The sequence below is a fragment of the Balaenoptera ricei genome, chromosome 16 (assembly GCF_028023285.1).
Source record: "Balaenoptera ricei isolate mBalRic1 chromosome 16, mBalRic1.hap2, whole genome shotgun sequence".
NCBI lineage: Eukaryota > Metazoa > Chordata > Mammalia > Artiodactyla > Balaenopteridae > Balaenoptera > Balaenoptera ricei.
In genome coordinates this window covers 4545051-4569252 of record NC_082654.1, presented here as the reverse complement: position 1 = coordinate 4569252, position 24202 = coordinate 4545051, and the positions used below count along the sequence as shown (strand labels likewise).

The following is a 24202-nucleotide window of genomic DNA, read 5'->3' as shown; positions in this document are numbered from 1 at the left end:
CAGGGCCCTGGAGGTGGGTGAGCTGCCCAAGTGGACGAGGGCACTGGTGGCATCTGCCCAGGAGAGTCGCGTGGACAGACCCGAAATGATGGCTCAGGTGGAAAGAAACCACCATCACTGAAGAGTCACCTTCAGTGAGATTGTAGTGCTTTGGGCTGTAGCACCAGGACATCTCCGTGAATATTAAGGTACAATATGATGAGAACAAAAAATAATCCTAGTGCCTTTCCCAGGGAGTAAAGATCACCATTCATATTTGCTACACATAAATTGATAGCACCCTCCCCTAGGGCCATGGCGATTTCTGATTGAAAAAGTAACAAGAACTGAGAAGGCATTGGGGCAGGATCCTTGGTGTCTATTAATTGTTGTTTACTTATATCTGTAGAGATTAACTTTCTGTCTTCTGTGCATTTTTTTTCTGGCTCATAAATAGTTATTCTGCAATAATAATTTGGTTGGTTTTGGTGAGATCTAAAGACTATTCCAACAGAACTGTCTTGTCACTGCTGAGGTGGTAATTTTTAAGGAAGAAAGGATTCAATGATGTTGTATCTTCTGTGAAATGACAATCCGCTACTGCAAGTGTAGGAAAAATTAATTATTGGTAATTTGTGAAGCTCACGAACAGTTGATTGTGAGACATTGTTCACAATATTTGAGGTGAGGCAGCAGAACCTTCGTCTGTCATCTCTGGTGTTACGTAACTGCCACTCAGGATGAAGAGTTACACTTAGAGCTTTTCAGGGGTTTCTTCCTTTGTTCTTTTATGATAATAAGAAGGATGGTTTTCTTTTCAATAGGGAAAAAATCTTACGCAATAAAAGTCTATTCGTACTTCACTCCTCTCTTATTTGGCCCCAACTGTGGAAACATGGTAAGTTTCATGTTCTCTAGTAGATGACTGGTCGGTGGGCTCGTTGGTGTTTAAACACATTCAAGTACAGCTTTGGGGTCGGTGAAAATGTGCTTTGGAGAAGCTTCCTTGGATCTTTAGTTATCTGTCATTCTGTTGTCTCTACTGTGATGGAGAAAAACTTAATTCTTACAGAAGAAGCTCTTCACTTTTTCTTCATCTTCAAGAGGGCACGTTGCATAATTGGAACTTGCAACTTCTGTAGGAAATTGAAATTATCCCCTAACAGACTTACAGACACGCCTGTGTTCTTACGGGTCCTTCCTTGTGGCCCGGGGAGAGTGCTGTCATGTCCTCAGCCCCTCGCTGTGCTGATCTGCCCCAAGTATCAGGCCCTGTTCAGTTGGTCAGGCAGGGAATTCAGTGTGGACCAGTACATGAGAGGTTCAGATACACAGGGGCTTTACGTCGTCCTTGTGATTTTTCAGAGTTCTTTGATGAAATCCATTTCAGCATATAATCCACAAGTGTGCACACAGGTCTTCAGCAGTGCGTATAAAATAAAGCACAGAGATGAGTTATAAAGGACCTTTTACTCTTAGACGTAATGGACTTCCTGAATTCCTTGAAGAGCAGCTGCCACTCTCTGTTGCTGTGTCAGCATCAGCGGTAGTAGATTTGGTGGAATTCCCAGTGCGGACACTTTGCTTGGGATCCTCCGTCTGTTCCTTTGACAGGCCCCTGCTTTGCTCCGGGAAGTGCCTTCTCCAGGTTCTAAGCCTCGCACTATAAGGAGGTAAGCTCAGCACACGGCCAGCTGAGGATGGAGTAACAGTAGGTTTATTGCCCCACTTTACAGACAAGTAAACTGAGACATCCGTCCACAGCCACCTGCTTTCTCCCCCTGAATCTAATAACTTAAAGTTTCCAAGAGACCAGTCAAATTTGGGCAGAGGTTGAACTTCCAGGGCTCGTATTCCCCTACACTGTACACCCTCTTCTTCCAGAATGTACCCATTCATCCAACAAATCAAGTCTTGTTCTCGAATCATGTAAAGCTCAGTTTACAGGCGCCAACTTGGGCGTGGAAGCCGGGTCCTCTGCGCCCTGTGCCTGCACGTTCCCTGCAGACCTGAGCCCCTGCACGCAGCCTCGCCCTGTGTACCTGAGCAATCCGTGCCCATTTACAGGCGGCTCCTGCACACCTGGTCTCCTTTGAGCCCCCAATCTCATGGACACAAGAGAAGAAGAACGTGACACGAGGACAAGAGAGAGATTAAACTAAATGTCATGTACCCTCTGCCCTGCCATGGAGGACAAATACCTACTTTTTAGGAAAAAGTTGAATGGCTAAAGATCCAAGTCCAATCACCATGTTAAATTCTACTGACTTTATTAAACAGAAAGGATTTCGTGTTGAGACTTTTACTTTAGACAGTCCTCAAACCAAGCCTGCGATGTTTGTAACAAAACTCCCAGTTCTGCTGGGAAAACGCCCACATTCCCAGGGAATCTCAGCTGAGAGTCTGGGGCTGCCCTTGTCTGCGTCTGCCTGGCCTGGGCCAAGGGAGCTCAGGACCAAGGACTGGCCAGAGATCCACTTACTCGTGACCATGTTCATCACTAGCATTGGTGTAGTGGAGTTTCCGGCCCCATGTCTGGAAGGGTCTGAATTGCCAGGACTTCAGTGAGACCCAGAATCTGGACAATCTGACCCGTTAGGTGAATGATCTGAGCTTGTGCTGTAGTTTTCTAAAGGAGAGTGAAAGTCAGTGTCACGGCAGACTAACTCCCAAACTGGACACGTGGAAATCTCCATTGCCATGACCACTGGAGGAGAAAGGACGTCAACAGCCCTGCCCGGTCACAGCTACCACGGAGGAAGGACTTGCGCCCCATGGCAGGCAGGTCTTGGGGCCTTGGGGGGGCCAGCCCTGCCGGTTCCCACGGCCTCACAGCGATCGGCCCCTCCTCTGCCCACCCCCTGCTTCTCCCAGATCTGTCTGACTCTTCCTTCCTAGTCTGTATGACTTTCTTTTCTCCAGGAGCCTCTAGGCATCAGTGGTCCCAGCGTTCACTCCATGCCCCATTTCTTCTTTCACTTTTGCTTTTCTCAGGTCCTTCAGCCATTGCCAAGGTCACCTGCCTGCTGGCAGCTCCCAAGCTCCACCTCCAGCCAGAGCTCCCTCGGAGCGTGACACCTGCCTGATGGACATCACCTGCCGGGGGGTCCACAGGGCTGCAAACTTGACCCTGAAGGCGCTGTCCCGCCCCTCCTCCAAGCCAGCTCCTCCCCAAGGTCACTTTCTCCATAGAGCTCCTCTCTGTTCTCTGGGCTGTACTCCCCTCCTTCCAGCGAGTTACAGACCACGACCCTGACACCCTCTGGTAGGGGAACCAGATACAGCAAATTAAAAACAGCCGAAGGAAGCCCAGCGAAATCTGAGTTCCCAATAAACAGCGGATGAGTCTCAGTATAAGTATCCCGGTGAAATATTTGGGACATACTGATATCTGGGTGCTGCGTGTTTTATCTGGCAACCCTACTTCCCAGGTATTTCTCCAGTCGTTCTGTGCATGTGTGCATGTGCATGTCGTTCTGTGCATGTGTGCATGTGCATGATCCTTCCCATTTCTTGCCTGCATGCTGCTGCCTTCCAGACACACCGAGCTCCACAGAGACATCAGGACCCTCTCCTCTCCCGTGTCCAAGGCTCTTAAACCTGGAAACCACCCAGCGTGGCTGTATCACTCCCTGCTCATGACTAGCAGTCCCAGCGGCCCTGAATTACTCATCATACCGGACCCATCATTTAGCCAAAGGGCCTCGCAAATAAAATATGTAAAAGTAAGTTGCTGCGTTGCGGCCGGCCTGCTGTCCCTCTGCTGTGGAATGTCCCACTCACGGCAACATTTGCACTCTGCGTGGATTTGGAGGATGCCGGCCTGCGGGGGGTGCCTCTCACCTGCCCTGTGGCCGTGAGTTCTCTGGGCTTCCCCAGTGGTGGTAAATCGTGAACTCTGGGTTGGGCATGAATGGGCTGCAGGTGGGTGTGTGTCTACAGACAGGGGTGGGAAACGAGGGGCCCCGGCAAAGCAAGCCCCCAAAACTCCCAAGGGTGGAAAGGTCGGCAGACTGCTTTGCTGTAGCCTTAGTGACAGGGGGCACCCCAGGCAGCAGGGTGCCCGCAGCCCTGCACACACCTTTTGCAACTCAGCATCTCCAGCGCCACCTCCCTGCACCTGCTACAAACCTCTCACCTGCCCACGCTGCCCGCAGCCTCAGAGCGCATCTTTACACTTTGGAAGCTGCCCTTCGGGAGCGCAGGGAAGTGGGGAGGCAGAGCCCTGCGGGGAGGAAAGCCGAGCCCCGCGTGCCGTGCGGTACACGGAGCGGAGCGTGTGCGCCCCGTGGGAGCGGGCAAGCGCCAGAGTCCCGCGCCGGGCGTGGGGACTGAAGGCCTCCGGGAGCTGGGATGGCCAGCCTGGGCCTGTCCCCTTGGTGTTCACAGGGGAGGGCACCTTCCTTTCCGGCTGTTTCTGGCCCCGCTGTTTCCCACACACCGAGTGTCTTCATGTCTCCGCCGTTTGTGGTTAGAACCGGCCTGGTTGGGACGCTGTAAGCTGCCCTCCAGGCCGGCCGCCGAGGCCTTGGGAGGTGAGAGGCTGCACAGACCCGAGGAGCTGCCCTCACTTCTCACCCCCACTGGTCCAGGATGGCTCTAGCTCAGACCTTCCTGCCAGACAGCAGAGAGCCCCGGAGAACCTCAGAGACAGCACACGTGGCCCAAGCCCGGAGCCAATGGGGCCGTGTCTGAGGGCTGACCCACACCTGTCCATCCGGGCTCCATTTCGAGGACTCACTTGTCCCTGAATTAAACACATGGCTCATCTTCTCTCTGAGGTGAGAACTCTCAAAGTCCCTCCAGTCATTTCTCTGAGGATAGTGATGAAAAATAACCACGCAGAAAGTTTGGACAATAGATCGACGTGCTCATTGCTCCCAGTTTTCAGGATCTACTTTTCTTTGTAAGACCCGTGGACCTTGGTGAGCTTGAAGCAAACCTTCAATAGTGGAGAGCAGAGAGGCCCCTTTTGCTCCTAAAAGCAAGCAGCACTTTGTCTCCTAAATATATCACTTTGTCATTGAACAGCAAGATACATTTTCAGATGCTATTACATCAGCTGATTTTATTGTATCAATATTTCCCTCAATTAAAAGGAAGAGAATTTAGTTAGCTCTGCGGAAGGGCCATTTTTCCTAATGGATTGAGAACTCATGGCCTCAAATTTGGAAAAAGACTATGGTATCCATTATTCCGAGGCCAGGTAATGTCACCTAACAGTGGCTGTGACATCTGCTTTCCTCACACCTGTCTCCCCAAGCTGCATCCTCTCACTCAGGACCCAGCCTCTCCTTGAGCTGAGTTCTCTAGTTCTCTTGTCTTGGGGATTCGCTGAGCCCAGGACGTGCCTCAGGCTGCAGACGGGGCACCCTCATTCCCCCAGTGCTCTCTGCCCTGACAGCCTGGGTGGTGACCAGCAGCTCACCCTCTGACCTCCCTGTCCTTGTCTGTCCAAGGCAGAGGTGGCGCCCGCCTCTCTGGGCGGCTGTCAGGGGAGGCTCAGACGAGGGGACCCTGGGGGACACGATGGGCGACGCAGGCCCTGCCTGGCCGAACTGCCCAGGCTCGCCTCCTCCATTTCCCCCTGGCTGTCTTTCCCCTTTTTCTCTCCTAACACATGGGCTTCTTTGCTAGTCTCCTTTTAATGATGTTTCAATGGTTTGACACTTAGACCTGTGCAGTTGCTTTTGTCCAAAAGCAATTAAGTTCCAACCTTCACCAGCTATGATAAAAAGCACTCTTTTGCATCTTTTCCTTTTTAACAAGCAAAGTCTTCTCTGAAAAGGCAGGATGGCTGTGGTTACAGGGGAAACTTGCTAAGTCTGCACATTTTACTGCTTAAGGGGGTCTTACAATTGTTATTGAAATCTCTCATCCGTGTAAGTATATTCACCCCTGAAGCTTGGGAAAGGTCTGGGTTTGTTTCTCCTTTACCGTGAGAATACATCTTTCTTCTTCTTTTTATTCTTCCCCAATGCATAGAAAAGTAATAATTTTGCCCCGTGGGTAATATTGTCCTGATTTTCTAGAAAACAGGTGTGGTGGGATCAGGTACTAGACACCTAGATAATCAAGGCCCCAAGGCTCGTAGTGGTCCCTGCTTCCTCAAGGCTGTATCAGGAGGCTGGGAGGGGCTCAGCTCTGTGCCCGGCAGGCAGAAAGGGCTTGACTTGTCTTATTAGGGGTGATTTCAGAAAATTGGTGCTGCCCTGCCCTGTCTGTTTCCCAGGCGAGCAGTTGAGGAAACCCGCTGTCTGTCTGTGCTCCTGGCAGCTGTTTTCCAAGCACAGTCCTTTCTCAGGGGCCTGAGGGCTGGAGGGGTGCCCGGAGCCCCAGGTTCACCTCTCACCGACCTGCTCGCCACGGGTGTCACGCGGTAACCCCGACTGTAGGTGAACAGCAGTGCTTGTTGGTTTTCTGGGATCATTGAGGTCCCATGTGTGATCATCCTGGTTGAAGCTGCCTCTCTGCCCTCGGGATTTGTCAGCAGGCAGAAGTCTCGTCCTCCTGGCCTTCGCTGTGCTCCCTAGCCGGGAAGGGTGCGGGCAGCGTGTGCAGAACTGCAGGCCTGGGAGCGTGTGAAACTCTCCATCCGCGCATACAACCCGCCGCGCCTTGTGCACAGGTGGCCTTGAAGGGTCTGTAAAGCAGTTTGGGGTCACCTGAGAGGGGGCGTGGCAGACATTCTAAGCCGCGGTGTTCAGGCTCAGGGGAGGTGAGGGGCCGTTTTTGTCTGCAGTTAGATAAAGGATCTGCGCAGCTCTGCCTGCCTCCGGGCCGGTGGCAGGGTTTCTGCGGAGCCCGGAAGCCTCGCCCCAGGAGGGCACACACGCTGCCACCCCAGGACCTGAGCCCACCGCCTGCCCAGGCGGAGTTGCCCACCCTGAGCTCTTCCGTCTTCTCCTTCTCCAGCTGCCTCTGAAGGTCACTGTGACCGGCGTTCCCCAGGACAGATTGGGGAGCAGGGGACACAGTGCCCTTGGCCCTGGCTCTGCCCCGCCTGGGCAGGTGACAAGGGGCGTGGGCTGTGCCTAGCTGGAGGAACCTCGCACCCCTTCTGCTCCTGGCCGGCAGCTCCCAGCACAGCTGAGGGACCCGTCACTAAAGCCGAGGGGGACAAGGGAGAGAGGTCGTGTGTCCGGCTTGGGGCCGACTTTGGACTCTGATTATGGGCTGGCTAAGGCCCCTGCACAGCCGGGCTGGGCGCCCGCACTTGGGCTCAGGGGCTGCCGGCGCCTTGCCCCACCTACGTGCATTGGTGGTTCCTGGACATCAGCGTGGCAACAACCGGATCTGTCCAAGCTGCTTCGGAAGCTTGTTTGCAGAGAAATGGTTCTTTTGTGGGACAACAGGGAGCTTATCTCCCTCGACACAGACCATCCCAGGAGGGCACGACCTCCACAGGAGACAAACGGAAGGGATGGACGAGGCGCAGACCTTCTTGACGAGGACCACAGAGTGAGTGAGCATCCGGGCTCCGGGCCGGCAGGCTCAGCCGTGGAAATAGCAGCTGCTTCCCCCGCCCCAGGCTGTGCCCACGGCCCTGGCTGCTTCCAGGGGGAGTTATGGGGAGGAGGTCTTCTCGGTAAATACCAGCAGTCACTTTGCTGAGTTTAAAGTCTCCCTGCGGCACGCGTGGTGCCCCGGTAGTTCTAATAACCGGCCCAGGCTGATGAGTTCACAAGATTCACTCACAGTTATTATCTCGTTGGATCCTCTTATTTTACTGATTGGGAAGGAAGATCAGAGAGGTGAAGTGGCCTGGCAAAGACCTTCATTCGGGTGGGGGCGGGAGAGGAGAGAAAGAGAGAGGGTGAGAGCAACAGAGATACAGAGACAGAGACACTAAACACAGCTGGGCCTTCAGTCCCAGTAGATGATGGGCAGGAGCCTGCTGTGCTTTGCCTCAGGGGTTTATTTCCTTCCACCACGTTCCCTGAGCATCTCCCCTGTGCCAGATGGACACACTCATGAGAGCAGCTCCGCCTTCAGGAAGCCCTGGGGCAGGAGTCATTCTGCCCCATGGAGTGAGCTTTACTGCAGTCCTGCTGGAAAGCTTTTCCTGGATGTCTTTAAGGTAACCATCCTCAGCGTTGCCAGGAGAGACCCTCGGTCTTCCTTACCCTTGGCAGGTCCTGGGGCTTCCTAAGGACCACGTTCTGTGCATGGGGGGCCCCCTGGCTCCTGCTGCCCCCCTGCTTCCTCCTCCCACTCCCCACCGTGGACCGGTTGACTCCTCATTGAGAAGACACCCCTCTCCCCACGCGGCTTTTCAGACCTCCCTGGACAGGGTAGGTGTCCCCGCCAGGTGCTGCCACCTCACCGTGTGTGGCCCCCTCGTGGCACGTCAGAGTTGCATTGTCATTATTTAGTTATTTCCTGTCTCCTGCTGAAACACGAGCTCTGAGGGAGGGAAGGCGGTGCTCGCTTTGTTCTGTTGTCTCTCCAGACTTTGGCAAACAGTCGACTCGGTAAATATCGCTGAAAGAGGAAAGAACGAATGAACAAATAATCAACCCAACAGATCGTTGCAGGTCTACGGGGTTCACGCAACCAGCCAGTAAACTCATGCCTTTGAAATCAAACGTGTGTGTAAACCTAGCCACCGAGGTTTAGTCCACCCCTCCCCGTCTTTGGGCATCTCCACGTCTCATCCCAGGTGGGTGGAAGCAGCGTGGTCCGAGGTTCACCCAGCGGGGGTCACCCGGCCCTTGGAATTGGCCACCTTCTCTGTCGTCCATACTCCTGAGTGGAGGGTCAGTGGAGACCCATTTATCACCATCCTTTCACTGAGTCCCAAGGCACTGCTGCATCAGCATCTACTTAGCAGCTGTTTTAGGAACTCTGTGCCTGAGGATGGTGGATGGAAGATGCAGGGCATAATGCTCTGCAAAGCGTGACTTTTCATTCAGATCAAACGGCTCTTCTTCGTTCATTTTGCCTGTTTTCAGCTCCAAGTGTCATTGTGCACTTACCGAAGGTGAAGTGATAGGTGTTAATGCTCCCATAGCAGACGAACCTCACAAACCATCAAACGAGGCCAGTTTGAGATCAGAGTCATTGTCAAATAGTGATTTTCAAACAGAAAATCAGTTAATTCCAATCTTAGTTCTGTGGTTTTTCCATTTCACGGAATCCAACCACAACTTGAAAATTGGCTCCGTCAAAGATAAGCACCTGATGTGATTGCTGATGTTACTGCAAATTTGATGAAAGAATTCAACATCTGTGATACAGTTATTTGTTTTGTAGGATAATATAAATGTTTGTGGTAAGTGTATCACCCTCAGAATTGATTGTGGTGTACAAATAATTTATAATTGTGTCCAAACCAACTGGCTGTTCTGTCAGTTAAAATAGAAGCTGTAGATGTCAGACTTTATAAATGGTGATAGCTACAAGGGTAACTGAACGAAAAATGTACGGTAATGAAGCCGCTGTTGAATTTTCTAAACTAACTTCGGCTTATAGCGTGCATTTTCCCTTCTCTATTCAGCATCAGATTTCAGAAATGTTTAGGCCGTCAAAGAATTACTTTGTAAATCAATCTGAGTGTCCAAAGATGGTGAACTTTTCTCTAAATGAGGCCCTAAATGTTGGCTTCATTCTGTTATAAATTAGTTGGAAATAGTTAATAGTAGCCATCAACAAATAGAACACCAAAAAACACAACCGCAGAACAAAACCAAACCAAAAACTCTCAGCTTTGAGACTCTTATAGAATTACAAGTATTGAAAACATAGTTTATGAACAGGAAGACATTAAAATTTATTCCTACAAAAGCAAGGAAGGGATAAACAAATTAAGTGATGAGAGCTCACAAGATGCTATTTTGAAAAAAATTACAGGCAATTTCATGAAGAAATGTAAATATTAAGGATATTGAAGAATATATTAAAAAGTGAAACATACGAAGGACAGACAAGGCTAAGAAATTTATTGGAGCAGGTGAATATGTACTGAGAATAAATATTCTGTTCATGTTCTTATTTTATTTTCATAGAGATAATATAAAAAGGTTTTCCCCCCCAAATATTGCTGTAATGTGCATTGATACGTTAATTTTGTCATCTAGAATTTTTTCTTAAGTTTTAAAAATAGTTTTTGAACAGAACTCCTTAATAGTTTCCCATTTTAGTAAGACCAAAATGCTCTTCAATAATTATTTTAGAAAGCGTCTAGCTTTAGTTGTTTTAGCCCCTCCTTCACTCTCAAAAGGGTCCTGATTTGGATGAGAATTTACAGGGCGCCCATTCTGAGGGCTCTAAGTGCGATGGCTTTAAATCTCCAGCATGATGGCTCCCAAATCCTCATCTGCTCCTTTGTGAAGGAGCCTCGTCTGTTTTATCAAGGTAATCGAGAACAGAAGAACCACCTGGGAGGGGCTGGAGCTGCAGAAGGAAAACACTACCCTCTTGGGGAAGCAGGGGGCAGTCTGGTTTGGTCTGCCAGGACACCCAGGGCTACTTGGAAAGGGCACTTCCAGGCCCCGCTGGGCAGGAGGGGTCAGCCAGCAGCCCCTCCTCAAAGACACCGGCTCAGGGAAGGCGCCAGCCCTCAAAGCGCTGAAGATCCCAATCGCCTGGGGTGGCTGGGACAGCACCCGGTCTGCTTGGGACACCCAACACCCAGATGACTGTAACTCACACCGGGTGGTATGACCCCAGGGAGCAAGCGTCGGTCTCAGACTTGCTGGACCTCAGAAGCTGATGGGACAAGTCAAGGAAAAGGAGAGAGGGGGTCACGCGTGAGGGGAAGCTTGTGAGCAAGGGCTGGGGGGAGTGGGCAGGGGGCAGGAGAAGCCCTCTCCTGCTCTGGTTCCACCTCCATCTGCTTCTGTCCTCCTTCTGTCCCCCCGCTGCCACTGCCCAGTCTCACACCCAGCTCCCCTTCCCATCCCTAAGCCAAGCACCCCATCCTCACCTGTCTCCCTCCCACTTACCCTTGGAGTGAACTCAAGCCCACCCCTCCCTTCCAGCCAAGCCCCAGACCCCCCTCCTCTTGGTGGTCTCCACTAGAATGGCCCATAGCCCCCTGAAATACAACTTGTCGTCCCACTGCAAGGACAGCAGGACATTTCCCTTGGGATTTCGGTGAGGGTGGGTGAGGAACTTTATCTCAGAAGCTCAGCTAGCCTGTCACACGTCATAGGAGCCCCCCAAAGCGGAACCCCACTCCCCCGTTCAGCTGATGAAGGATGTCCCCTCCCATCCACCTCCCAAGATGGAAATCCCAGTACCTCTGACACCCCACTCTTCACCACATCTAGCTGATTACCATCAACGTGGATTCCACCCTTGAAACCCCCCTCACATCCCGCCTCCCTTCCTTTCCCATGGTCCTGCTTTAGTCCAGACCTGCCCCATCTGTTGCCTAGACCAGCACATCTCAAATTGTAACGCACATAGGAACCACCTAGGGACCTTCCGAGAGGGTGAGAGGTCTGGGTGGGACCTGGGATCCTGCATTCCTAACCAGCTCCCAGGTGAAGCCCATGCTCCAGGACCATCCTGGGGCAGCAAAGGCTAAATCACCCCCCCTTCCCCCCCCATCTTAGCAGTGGCTCCTGATGGCTTCCAGTGCTCACTCGAAACTTTCATGGCGGTTCATTGCTCAGAGCCAAGGTTTTCAGCTTCAGTCTATGTAAAACCCATCACTGCCCATATATTTGGATTTCAAACATCTGGAATCTGGAGTTAGGCCCAGGAATTGGCATCTTTGTTTAATGCCCCCAGTGGTTCTAATAATGTGGGTTTTGGGGGGGAGGTTTGTTTTGGTTTGGGGGGGGTTATTTATTTATTTTTGGCTGCACCTCAAGGCTTGTGGGATCTTAGTTCCCCAACCACAGATTGAACCTGGGCCCCAACAGTGAAAGCACTGAGTCCTAACCACCGGACTGTGAGGGAACTCTGATAGTCTATGTTGTTGATGGAAAATGAGCCTTTAACACCAAACCAAATGCTTTACCATGGCACTCAAGGGGCTTTCTCAACTCAGCCCCATCTTTCTGCCTTGCTCATCCCTGCTACCTTCACATACCAGAGGTCCAGCAGAACAAACCGTCCACTGTCTGGACAGTAGGTCGTGCTGTCGTCTCCCTCAAGCCTCTGTCCGTCCCCTCTGTGTCCTGGAGGGACCGCTTAGCCCTCCACCTCTGGGGACCCTTGGTGACCTCCCAGGTGAATCACTGCCCCCATCTTCCTTCCTTGGTGCTGTGGCCACACGTCTCCGGAGCGTGGGAGTGGGTGTCTTAGGGGTAGCTGTTTCCCAGTCGTCCTTCCAGCTCAGGGGAGCTGCTTTAGGGCAGGCACAGGACTGTATTCATCTTTGCATCTCCAGGACCAAGCGGGCTGCCTGCCCCAGAGCCATTTCCTAAAGAATGGTATTAAAAAGGCATCAAATGGGGTTTAAAAAAAGACAATTTTAATCAAATGTATAGCTGGCTGACTTTTGAAGGGTGTGAAAATTAAGTCTGCTTTTTTGGAAATAATCTGTTTTGATAATCTCAGTTTTGGAGAGCAGTGTGCTTCATGCCCCACAGTACTTCACATTCGGAGAGCACACAAGCACTGATTAAATACAAATCAAACTCAGTATATATTTCATTACTGTTTGAAGCATTATTTTTGTACTGATTCGTGTCTGTGTTTATCAGGTAGCTTGTGCAGACCCTTTGAGGGTGAACGGCCAGGGACTGGCAAGTTGTCATTGGCCTCTTAAGTGCTAAGATTAAGGGACTCCAGGTGGTGGGCTGGGTTTGAATTCTGCAACGTTTAGTGCCCTCAGCTGGTCACACTGGGCAAATCACCTGCTGCTTCAGGAGGCCCTTGCAGACCTCATGGTGTCTGATTCCTGATAAGCTGGTCTTGTCTGGCCTCCCTTTAGATCGTTGAACATTTGGAAAGGAGGGTTTTTAAATTAATGCACGGGAGACAAAAATGTTCCACCTAGGAATTCTGCCTCTCTGGGTTGTATTAAACCAATTAATACTTTCTAATCAATTACACTACAATTTACTCAAATATATTTTTTTAGTGATCTCATTTCCTTTTCTCATTTTTATTGAAGTATAGTTAATTTACAATATTGTGTTAGTTTCAAGTGTACAGCAAAGTACAGCAAAGTGATTCAGTTATATATATATATATTCTTATATATATGAGATTCAGTTTTATGTATAGTATATTTATATATTTTACATACACTTTTTTCAGATCCTTTTCCATTATAGGATATTACAAGATATTGGGTAGAGTTCCCTGTGCTATACAGGAGGTCCTTGTTGTTTACCTGTTTTACATATAGTGGTATGTATCTGCTAATCCCAAATTCCTAATTTATCCCTCCCCACCTCCACTATCCCCTTTGGGAACCATGAGTTTGTTTTTTTATGTCTGTGAGTCTGTTTCTCTTTTGTAATAAGTTCATCTGTATCATTTTGTTAGATTCTACATATAAGTGATATCATGTGATATCTGTCTTTCTCTGTCTGGCTTACTTAATATGATAATCTCTAGAGCCATCCATGTTTCTGCAAATGGCATTATTTCCTTCTAAAAAGGAGTACTATTCCATTGTACATATGTACTACATCTTCTTTATCCGTATATTCAGAGTATCATAACGGTGCTTAATAACAATTTTTTAATGCAGTGTATGCAGAGTGCCTGTCAGGGGTTGAGGGCTTTTGTCTCCAGTGGCCCAGGATTGGAATAGTGACTCCTGCGTTTCCTCTGGACTGGATATGGACCAGTTCCCCCGTGGGACCTCAGTTTCTCAGCCCTGGAGGGATTTCTGTGAGGGTGATACCCATAGAAAGGTTCTAGCACACAGTAGGTGCTCACAGAACAAGAGCTATTTTGCATGTATGGCTCACTTTGTAAATCTAAAATATATTTTGGAAACAAAAAAGAAGGAACTGAAAGTGTTGATCGTGACTGTGGTAGTTGTTCTGGGATAATTGTCATAATGTGCTCAGAATGGTTTCATTTTAATAGTGGTGATTGCTGGAGAATGATTGGGTTTTTTTGTGTTCATTCAGAGCCTTCTCTAATTACAAGTGTTTCTTGGCTTTGGTCCGTTCGTATTCCCGAGGGAGGCTTCTTGCAGGAAAGTGCCATCTGTAGGGCCGGGCGCCCAGGCTGACTGTGGAAAGGGCTTGTGGATGGAAACGGAGGAGGGCGTCCGGGAGGGAGGACACACCGGCCTCATCAGCACCAGATCCCACCCGGCAGGTGCCGCTGCCCACCTTCAGTTGCAGGGAGCCCTCGGGAGGGGTTTCTATACCACCGAGAGGTCACTGTCATGATTCCCAAGGGTTTATGGTGTCTTGCCAAAACAGAGTGCTGGGTAGGGGGTCCCAGGTGACCGCCGGCAGGTCTCCTGGGCGAAAGAGCCTTTTTCTGTGTCGAGCCGCGTTGCAGTCTGGGTTTGCCCAGCACGTCTGCCCATCCACCCAATAAATACTTTCCCCCATCCCCGAGGTGCCCAAGGCTCTGTCAGAGATGAGCTGACCATGGCCCCTCCTCCAGGAGGGGGCTTCCCTCTGCTTCCCCTGAGAGCTCAGACCGGAGCAGAGTCCAGATGCAAGGCCATCAGCCCGGAGTCGTGAAGGTTAAACGAGATGATCCAGCAAAGCTGCCGGCAAAGTGCTTGGCTCAGAGGAGCAGTGACATGGCGCCAGCTCTTCATCCCCAAGTCACTGTTCACACCTCACGAGGCAGGGGACTGAGCTGAGCTTCACGACAGTTAATCAGGCTCCGGAGTGCGGGACAGGTGGACGGCCGGGGGCTGGAGATTTTGAGGGACCTTTTCCTGTAGCTCAGGTAGGAGGTACTCAAGGCCGGCACCCGGAATAAGGGCCGGGGTGTAGTTGTGGTTGTGGCCGAGGGACAGCAAAGGGGGACCCTGTGCAGGTGGCTGGACCCCCCTTCCAGCCCCCCAGCCCTGTGACCACAGGCTACGTGACCAAGGGCGCTGATGCATCTCTGGGCTGCTGTGATGCAACACAGAAATATTCCACCGTGTCACCACGGGCACAGCGAAATGTTCCCACACGTTCAACAAGTTACCGTCGTTGGCAATCCTCGAGTCATGGTGACCGGGCCTCTTGGAGGGTCTGTGAAGCTGCCTCTCAGAATCCCAGACCTCGTGATGTTTTAAGAGTTTATTCTCCCCTGGCACCTCCAAGTCCTTGGCCTCCTCTCTCCCTCCCGAAACAGACAAACAAAAAAGGAAAGTAACCTGAACAGCAGGAGCTTTTATAACCTGAGGGTAGTTATGGAGTTACTAACCTGGCTTGTTCTAAGGTGAGGCTACTTCCCAGGTGCAGGTAGAAATCGTGCCAGTACAGAGACGTCTCCCCCTACCGCAGACTGACAAAGCCACGCTCCCAAAGGGTCCCCACTGTCACCCCGATCCCCGGCCCACTGTTTTTCTTCCCTAGTCCTCTGTGTCTTCCCTGAGCTTCCCGCCTCGGTGGAGGCTGGCCGTCCCCAGGTGGGTGGTGGGCGAGTCCTCCGAGCCCGTCCTGCCTCTTCCAGGGTCGCCATGGAGCCCTTGTGTCCGCTCCTGCTGGCCGGTGTTAGCCTGCCCCTCGCCAAGGCTTTCAAGGGCAACGAGACCACCACCGCGCAGAGCAACTGGACCTCCACGACCGCAGGTAAGGGCCCCCCGCCTCTTCCTCCCTGCCCTCCCGCCCACACTGCCCACTGCCCCTCCTCCTGATGACCTTGCGGGGTGATGGGCAGGTAAGTGGGAAGTGTGCTTCTGACATTGCACGCCTGTAGAGCAGGCTGGCTAGGAGAGCAGTTGCTCTGTATTTGACTGAAGCAAGGCTGAGCACTCAGGAGGCAGCGGACATAACCTCCCACCCCTGCCCTGGGCTGAGAGTCGGTGTCAGTTTGGTGGGGCGGAGGGCAGGATGGCCCCCCGTTGTGCTGAACCCAACTCAAACCAGCCCTGAACAAACATGGATGAGTCAGTAGGGAATATTTAAACGCTGGTGTGATAGTTGATGACATTCATTAAGAAATTAATATTTCGGGGCGAGATATTGGTATAGTAGTTAGGTTTATTTTAAGAAATGAGTCCGTACCTTTTAGAGACACATACTTGAATATTGACAGCTGAAGCGACAAGATGTCTAGGAGTGACTTGGAAAAGAATGAGTAGCGGGGCAGGCCACAGACACACACAGTTGATCCGAGAATGTCAGGAGGTAGATACATGGGGGTTCGTTACTCTAGTCTCTCACTGTTTTTATACTTTGAAAGTTAAAAAGGAGAAAAGGAAAAAAGAATGCCTGATACATGAGACGATATGGGTGGATCTCAGAAACATGCAAGGTGGCCAGACAGGGAAGAGCACGTGTTGTATTTTCCATGTATGTGAAATGCCCGGGATAGGCAGACCCCTGGGGGCAGCCCCCCCTGGGGCTGGGCGCAGGACGGGGAGTGACCACAGATGGGCAGGAGGGATCTTAGTGGGTTGATGGAGAAGTGGTGGTGATGGATTGTGGTGATGGCTGCACAACTCTGTGAATTTACTGAAAGGCATTGAATTGTATGCTTAAAATGGGTGTGTTTTATAGCTTGGAAATGTTACCTCAATAAAACAATGTAAATGCAAAAATGCAAAGTTAAAAGAGGAGGAGGAGAGGGAGAGAAGAGATGCAAGAGCAAATGCCCCTGAGTCGCCCGCCTCTGTTCACATCTAGTTCTGCAGCTTAGTGGCTGAGTGACCTTGAGTAAGTCGCTGACCCTCTCTGTGCCTCAGTATCCCCGATTGTAGATGGCGGTGATAATAGTACCCACTTCTTAGCAGTGCTGTGAGGATTAAGAGAGATAACCACGCTGGGGTGTAGAGGACTCCTCAACGTTGGCCGTTTTTAACGGGAGACTATGTCATAGGTCATCCGGCCAGACTCTTAACCGAGAGTTGGCTGTTCAGTATCTTTTGGTATCTCCTTCTTGGACATGTGCCTGATACAGAGGGAGGCCCAGCTGGGTGGGCTCCAGGTCCCCAAGGAGTTGATATGGATTTCCTGGGCACCCCCGTGCCCCCCTGGTAGACTTGTAGGCCTGTCTGTGTCTGCCAGCTCCATCCCACGGCAGAATCAGCAGAAGCCTGTGACCAGCAGGGGCTGGGCCTCCGCTCTGCGCCCAGGCCTGTTGCCGGTCCCCACCCCCATCCCCATCCCCTCCTTCCCCCAAGGCTCCCAGGCATAAAACTCAAGGAATTCTCTGATAGGGTATCACTTGGTGTATCGGTCAGGGTTCTTCAGAGAAACAGAATCCATAAGATATATAATTATATCTATATCTATTATGAGGAATTGGCTCACGTGATTGCAGAGGCTGGTAAGTCCAAAATCTGCAGAGCCAGTGTGCCAGTCTTCGTCTGGAAACTGCCAGTCTTCAGTTTCCATCTGAAGACTGTCAGGCTGCTGTAGAAACAGAAGGAGTGATGCCCCACTTGGAAGGCAGTCAGGCAGGAAGAATTCCCTCTTACTCACGGGAGGCTCTGGCTTTTTGTTCTGTTCGGACCTTCAACTGATTGGATGTGGCCCAACCCACAGTGCAGAGGGCAATCTGCTTTTCTCAGAATACCCACTCAAGTGCTGGATCTCATTCAAATGGCCTCGCTATAGACATACCTAGGTTATTCAGATATATTGACCAAATATCTGGGCACTTTGTGGCCAGTCAAGTTGACACATGAAATTGAGCCTCACAACTAACTCATCACAAACCTGCAGGAAAACAAAAATTATCAACTTCCCTCCAGGAAAAAGTTGGCCAAGGTGATTAGAGTTGACACCATTCAGCCTGGGGTCAAGAGTTCAGTCCCCATCCAGCCAGAGGGCTTTACATGATTTCCTAACCCTGGACAAACATCCTACTAAAGCCCCTAAGAGCAGGGACAAGTGAGACTCCCTGCTGACCTAAGCCCCCAGCTAGGAGAGCCCTTCTAGGCTCCCGACCATCTTTTGCACTGAGCAGCGCCCTCTTCACATTGAAACCCCAGAGAAATTCAAAACCACAGAAGAGAAAGACCAGAAGCCCCAGCAAACAGAAACCGCGCTCGTCATGCTGCCTTGTTTCAAGCCGGCCCTCTGGGAGCCAGGCGGAGCACTGCAGCCTGGGATGCTCAGGACAGTGCTTCCCTGGGATGGGCGGAGAGGAGCTGGCCTCTGCTGTCCCAGTGCCCAACACCTGCAGGAACATTTAACAAAACATCCAACCAGGCAGAGCATCCTTTGCCCAAAAAGTGGGGAAGAAACGCTGCAGCTGTGTGAATGCACCTGCAGATGGCGCTGTGGTCACCGTCAGGGTGACGGGCTCCCCACTCCTGGGTTCACTTAAAAATAAAATGCTTGGCTGATAATTGGCTGTGGCTGTCAGGTGTCCTTACAGGAAGCGGGAGGGTTGTGTGACCTGGTGCCCACCAGAACGAATGTGAAAGTCACCTGCTGCAGCCTCTGCAGGCTTGGCAGTGGCTGCTGGTCACTTCCAAGAGGGAAATCATCTGGCTCAGGGCCCCTGTTATGTGAGTAGATGGGCTCCTGTGGCCTAGAATTCCGGAGGACACCTGACCGACCGTGTGGGGTGCCTTTTGAAACTTCATCTGTTCCCCAAAAGAAGGATGAAGCATCATTTGGGATGATCACAGCGCTTTGCCAGTGTGTTCCAAAATAACCGGAAATCATTTCATTTGCTCACCAAACAAAATGTATTAAATAATCATCAGGAGACATTATTTTACACAAGTAGTTGAAGGCAACTATCTATAAATTGTATAGCAAAATGTTATCGTCCGGATTATATGAAGGATTCCTAAACATTAACAAGAAACAAAAAAAGACAGTAGGAAAATGGTAAAAAATTTGACCAGGCAAAATATGAATATCTAATTAAGTATGTTTGTGAATCATGAAAAGACGCCTAACCATCTAGAAATTAGGGAAGTGCAAACTTAAATGGTATTATTTTACTTATCAGATTGACAGAAATTAAAAGAATTACTAATATCTGGGAGAAATAGGCTCCATCGTACACTCTAGGTGAGTGTAGAAGGTGGAAACATTGGAGGTTGGCAATTTGCAGTTTCGATTACAGTTTAACGTGTGTGGGCAGAATACAAAGGGTCCACTTCCAGGAGCTCGCCTACAGAAACCCTTGTGAGATACACAAAGATGTCGACATGAGCTGCAGAATTGTAGGTAATAGCCAAAAAGTTGGAAACAACCTAAGTGTCCATCCAAATCTTGGTTTATCCAAAAAGTGGAAATTCAAGGGGCAGTTAAACAAAATGCAGAGGCTCCTGTGTGCTGACACTGAAACTCTCCAAGACAGACCACCCAACGAGAAAGGCAAGTCGCAGAGCTGCCAGATACCGTATTTCATCTGTTTTTTTTTTTCCCCCACATTTCACATCACTGTATCCTGAAGTGTGCCTTAATATCTGTTTTCCTTTCTTAGTGGTTCATAAAGTAATAGCACATCTTACGATCCGTGGAGTCTCAGATGTGATGAGAGAGTAGTTGGGACGCCAGTTGTCAGAGAACCTGTAGGCTTATGAATGTAAACGTGTAGGGAAAATGTCAGGGCAGATACACCCCACGAGTTTAACAGCGTGTAACTCTGGGAACAAGAAGGGATGGCTCTTGCCCGTGACTGTTTTGTGTTTGGTCTGAACATTCTGCAGCAGGCCTGGATCCCTGTGTTGCTCCTATAGACCAGAACCCAGCAAAACGCACAAGGTACAGGGTGGGAGCAGACTTGTAAAGCGCCCTCTTCTGGTAAACAGTGGGTCCTGCAGGGACCTTGCCCACGCCCCCCCCCCCCACCCAACCAGAACACAGCTGCTCTGCCACCTTCTTCCCCTCCCTCCTCTTCTCTCCCACCCCTGCCTGCCCCAACGCTTCCCTCCCCCAGGGACCCCCAAGGCAGAGCAGGTCTGCATTGGAGGAACATCATCCAGTGCCCCCCTTACTACAAGAGGGGACCCCAGAAGGGGGGGTCCCTTCGTCAAGGCCTTACACAGAGCTCTTTAGGGCTGAGGGGGGAACCAAGGGGCCTCCCCACCCACTGCTGCCCACCCTCACCTCACAGGGCCGTCCAGCACAGCGGGCGATCCGCACAAGTTTAAGTGTGCAGGTGCGTGACTGAGGTCAGAACTCACACGGCAGCCCCCGACTTTCAAATTCCAGGACCAGATTCCGTGTAAGCCGACACACACGTGTGCACACTTCTCAGGCGTGCAGGGGCATAAATTTGCACGAACATCCATACGCACCTGACTTGGAGCATTGGCTGCATAGAATTGGAGGAGATTTGGGGAGAACGCTGCTCCGAGTGGACCACCAGGGTACTCACCTCCAGGAGGGCCCCCCTCTGCTCCCCAGCCCTGACCCTCAGCCCCACCCAGTCTGAGTCACATCAACGTGAAATGAAAACAGAAAGAGACTCGAATTTCCTCTTAGTCATCACCCTGACTTCCCTTCGGGAGCCCATTGGTGCCCGGGAACGCAGCCCAGCCTGCAGAGGGTTTTTCTGACCCACATTGGCTTTCAAAATTGTATTTGCGTTGAATTGCTTACCAATATTTAAAAATCAGATCATTTTTACGTGAAAATATAGATTTCTTCCTTCGGTAAATTGGAAGAACTGAGCACGTCTCGTGCACCCCTCCTTGGCCCCCGAGGGCTGGGGCTAAGACGCGGCCAGCCCCGCAGACAGGACATGGACACCCCGCCAGTTCCCTGAGCCCCATGGGGCCTGCTGGTCCTTGGCTGTTCCCGCCTGACCTCTGTCTTCCGGAACAGAGGCAGCTGCTGACAACTGACAGAGACCCTGAGCAGGGGAACACATTTGTCCCTGTGGCCCATCGCTTCTGTCCGGGTGCACGGCCCCTTTCTGGGGGCCTTGGGTCATTCAGCCCCCTCCTTGAGGGCGTGCCGTGGAATGGCCCACGTCTGTAACTGCAGCCTTGACTCCGGGCAGCATGAGAGTGGAGGCTGGACCCTGGAGCCCCTGACGGCCCCAGGGGTGGGCTGTCTGTGATCCCGGTGCCCACCTGAAGCTCCCGGCAGGCCTGCACGCTCAGCTAGGCCCATCCCGCCCTCGGGCCTACGAGCTGGCCCGTCAGTCACTGCCAGGGTTAAGCTGAGCAAATGCAGAAGCGGGGAGTTCAACAGAAGGGACGTCCCGGGAGAGCAGAAGGGCACCTGCCGGGCTCTGCGGCTGCATCCGGACGGGCAGGGATGGAGCTGAGGGGCGGTTATGAAGCGGACGGGCCCTCTCTGGGGCCGGGCCCAGCTCTGCCCCTTGGTAGCAGGCGTCTCCCCCATCAGTCTGGGCTTGAGCTGCTCCGAGGCCCCGGCAGGGTTCGGGGGTGCTCCAAGGAGCTGCAGGCAGGGAGGCCACAGGCAGGTCAGCTCCCAGGGTCGGGGAGGAGCGTCTGGAGCGGGAGGGGCTCCCGGGGAGGGACTAAGCAGCGCCCTCAGCCTGGCACCCCCGCCTCCCGGTGCAACCGCAGTGGTCTGTGGGCATCGCTAGCTCAGATGGGAGGGGCCTTGGGGCAGCCTGGAACGAGGGCATCTCGTGGGCCGGCCAGGTTTACGGCGGCTGAGGTCACCTCGTCACCACTGTCCTCAGCGTGTAATACTTCTGCGTCTAGCATCGCTCAGGTCGGGAACAGTCCTTCGTTTATTAGGAGCATAAGCACGGACCACCCACAGCGTGCCGGCGTCGGCGCAGGGCCCAGGCGGGGAGCTCCCGGCCCAGGGGTGAGAGGCCCGTCACACCTTTGGGATACGTGGGGAGGGGAGCAAGACGGGGGGCTGCGGGGCTGTGGAGCCCCCGCTGGTGCTTCTGTGACTCAAAGTGATGACGGTCCAGTCGTGCCTTCCAGGGGCTTCCACTGAAACAGGGGTGAAGGCGGGCCCCCCCGGGCCTGTTCACCCCAGGAGAATAGGGCCTAGTGCTAAAGGCACACAGAGCCCCTCTGGGATCCACCGGCGGGGAGCTGAGTGGGCTTCGAGGACGAGGGGACTTTGAGGTCCTCCTTGGCGAGCGAGGACACTTTGGTGAGGAGGGGGCAGCAGGGCGGTCTGAGGAGACAGGAGCTGAGTCAGAGCACTCGGGGAGGGGTGGGATCTGAGGGTGGCGGCCAGGCCACCAGAGCCCCCTGGCATTCGGGCTTGCGGGCCAGGCCCTGGGCAGCCACAGGGTGGCCACGTTGGGTCCAGGGATGTGGGCCCTTCTGGTCCAGGAAAGACAGATGAAAGGGGAGCGCGGGTGGTGCCTGCGCACCAGCTTTCCTCTGGGCGGGTGAGGTCGGGAGCTCACGGCTCTGCGAGGCCGGGTCACCACGCGACCCCGGGCCACTGTCCTGGGACAGAGCAGCAGGGCATCTGCACTCCCACCCTCCTCCACCTCCCGTTAGGGGCAGGGACAGGTGCCCCGGGACCTGGGGAAACAGGTCACACGGGGGTCTGGGCCTTCACTACCCAGCAGCAGGGGACCTTGGACACGTCAGGTCATCAGACCCTCAGCTCAGGTTCTTCCTGGTGTCAACGCTGCTCATCTAAGTAGAGGGGCCTTTGTGGACCCAATGGACCAGGATGGTGGACTGAGTTGCAAACTGTAAAGTAGGGTTCTGGTATCCAGGAAGAAGGGCAGATGAAGGAGGGAGTTTGCAAACCGTAAAGTGGGGTTCCGGTGTCCAAGAAGAAGGGCAGATGAAGGAGGGAGTTTGCAAACTGTTAAGTGGGGTTCTGGTGTCCAGAAAGAAGGGTTGAGAGGGAGTGACTACTTTGCAAACTGTAAAGTGAGGTCTTGGTGTCCAGGAAGAAGGACTGTTGAGGAAGGGAGTTTGTAAGCTGTAAAGGAGGGTTCTGGTGTCCCGGAAGAAGGACCGCTGGGATGGGGGGGGCGGGGCACGAATTGGTGACCTGTAAAGCGGGGTCTGGCATCAGGGAAGAGGGGCTGGTGGGGGGGCCACTTTGCCAGCCGTGAGGTCTGGCGCTGGGAACCTTTCCGTGCCCAGCCCCCGCGTTCCCTCGTGCCTCGAGTCCCGACGGGGACCTGCTTCTGTCCCCCAGGCCCTCCGGCCCCCGGCGCGCCGCAGCCCCTGCTCGCCTGGTTGCTGCTGCCCGTGCTGTTGTGCCTGCTCCTCGCCGCCTACGTCTTCAGGTAGGAGCGTCGGGGCGCTGACTCGCCCAGACCTGCCGGGGAGGAAATGATGCGCGAGGCCGCGGCTGCAGATGAGCCGGCGGGGCTGGCCCGGCGGCAGAGGGCAGAGCAGGGGCGGGCCCGAGGGGCCAGGGCAGTGGCCCAGCCATGAGCGGCGGGGACAGCTTCTCCCGGCTCGCCTGGTGGGTATCCCCGGGGCTCGGGGCTCTCGGCGAGCTCCCTGTGCTGACACCTAACGCGTCTGTGTCTCTCAGGTTCAGGAGGCAGAGGAAGGCAGTGGTCAGCTCCAACGACAAGAAGATGCCAAACGGAATCCTAGAAGAGCAAGGTAGGGGGCCGGGCCGGGCTGGGCCGGGCCGGGCCTGGGGCGGGGGGGGGGCCGTGCCTTCCTAACACCTTAACACTTAAATGATGAACTCCTCCGGCTTTGCGACGTTCATCTGGCTTTACCTGGTATCATGCCGTCCTTTATAACCGGAGTTTCCCCGTTTCAGAACTTGTGTCATTTTCTCTCTGGTGTGAAACAGACGTTTGAGGCATTTCAGTTTGTGGCTTTGGGGGAGACACTGTTCATATCCTGTTGTTTTTCCAGGATTTCAACATATAACATTTATCAGTAAGTCTTAGATCGTCCTAAGATGAGACAGGTGGGCTCATAATTTACAGTTCTCGAAAGGGCCCCCGTGGAATCCGCAGTTTTCCGATCAGCTACAAGAAGGGGGTTGATGTACCAACGTGCTTAGCAGGGAGGCTCAGAGTAGCTCAGGGGGAATTTCCTACCTTTCTTTGAGGTTCCAAATTCAGCTACTAACTTGTAAATTCTGCTTACAAAGGCACATTCGTTTTCTTCCCATGCGTTGAGATGTCCAAGAGAGGTATGTGAGGCAGAGGCTTTTAAAAATATTGTTCACACCGGTGACTACAACTTCCTCAGTCAGCTTGCTGCCTGATTGTCCTGTGGTTTGGGGGAGCAGAGGTGTCGTCAGACTTCAGATGAATTACAAAACCGACCCGGCACACA

General features: G+C 52.5%; 1 protein-coding gene across 5 annotated transcripts in view; it reads left to right on the top strand.

Annotated features, from left to right (window-relative positions):
* PTPRE (protein tyrosine phosphatase receptor type E) overlaps nt 1-24202 on the top strand; it is a 163234-nt gene that overhangs the window by 105455 nt on the left and 33577 nt on the right. For 3 of the 5 annotated variants that reach the window (XM_059901024.1, XM_059901023.1, XM_059901022.1), the window contains exons 3-5: nt 15526-15644; nt 23091-23181; nt 23436-23509. In XM_059901024.1, the coding sequence (XP_059757007.1) occupies nt 15533-15644; nt 23091-23181; nt 23436-23509 (277 nt within the window). In that variant the 5' untranslated portion in view covers nt 15526-15532. Of the gene's footprint in view, nt 1-15525; nt 15645-23090; nt 23182-23328; nt 23364-23435; nt 23510-24202 lie in introns of those variants that run through there. The other 2 variants (XM_059901026.1, XM_059901025.1) reach the window with 1 other exon arrangement.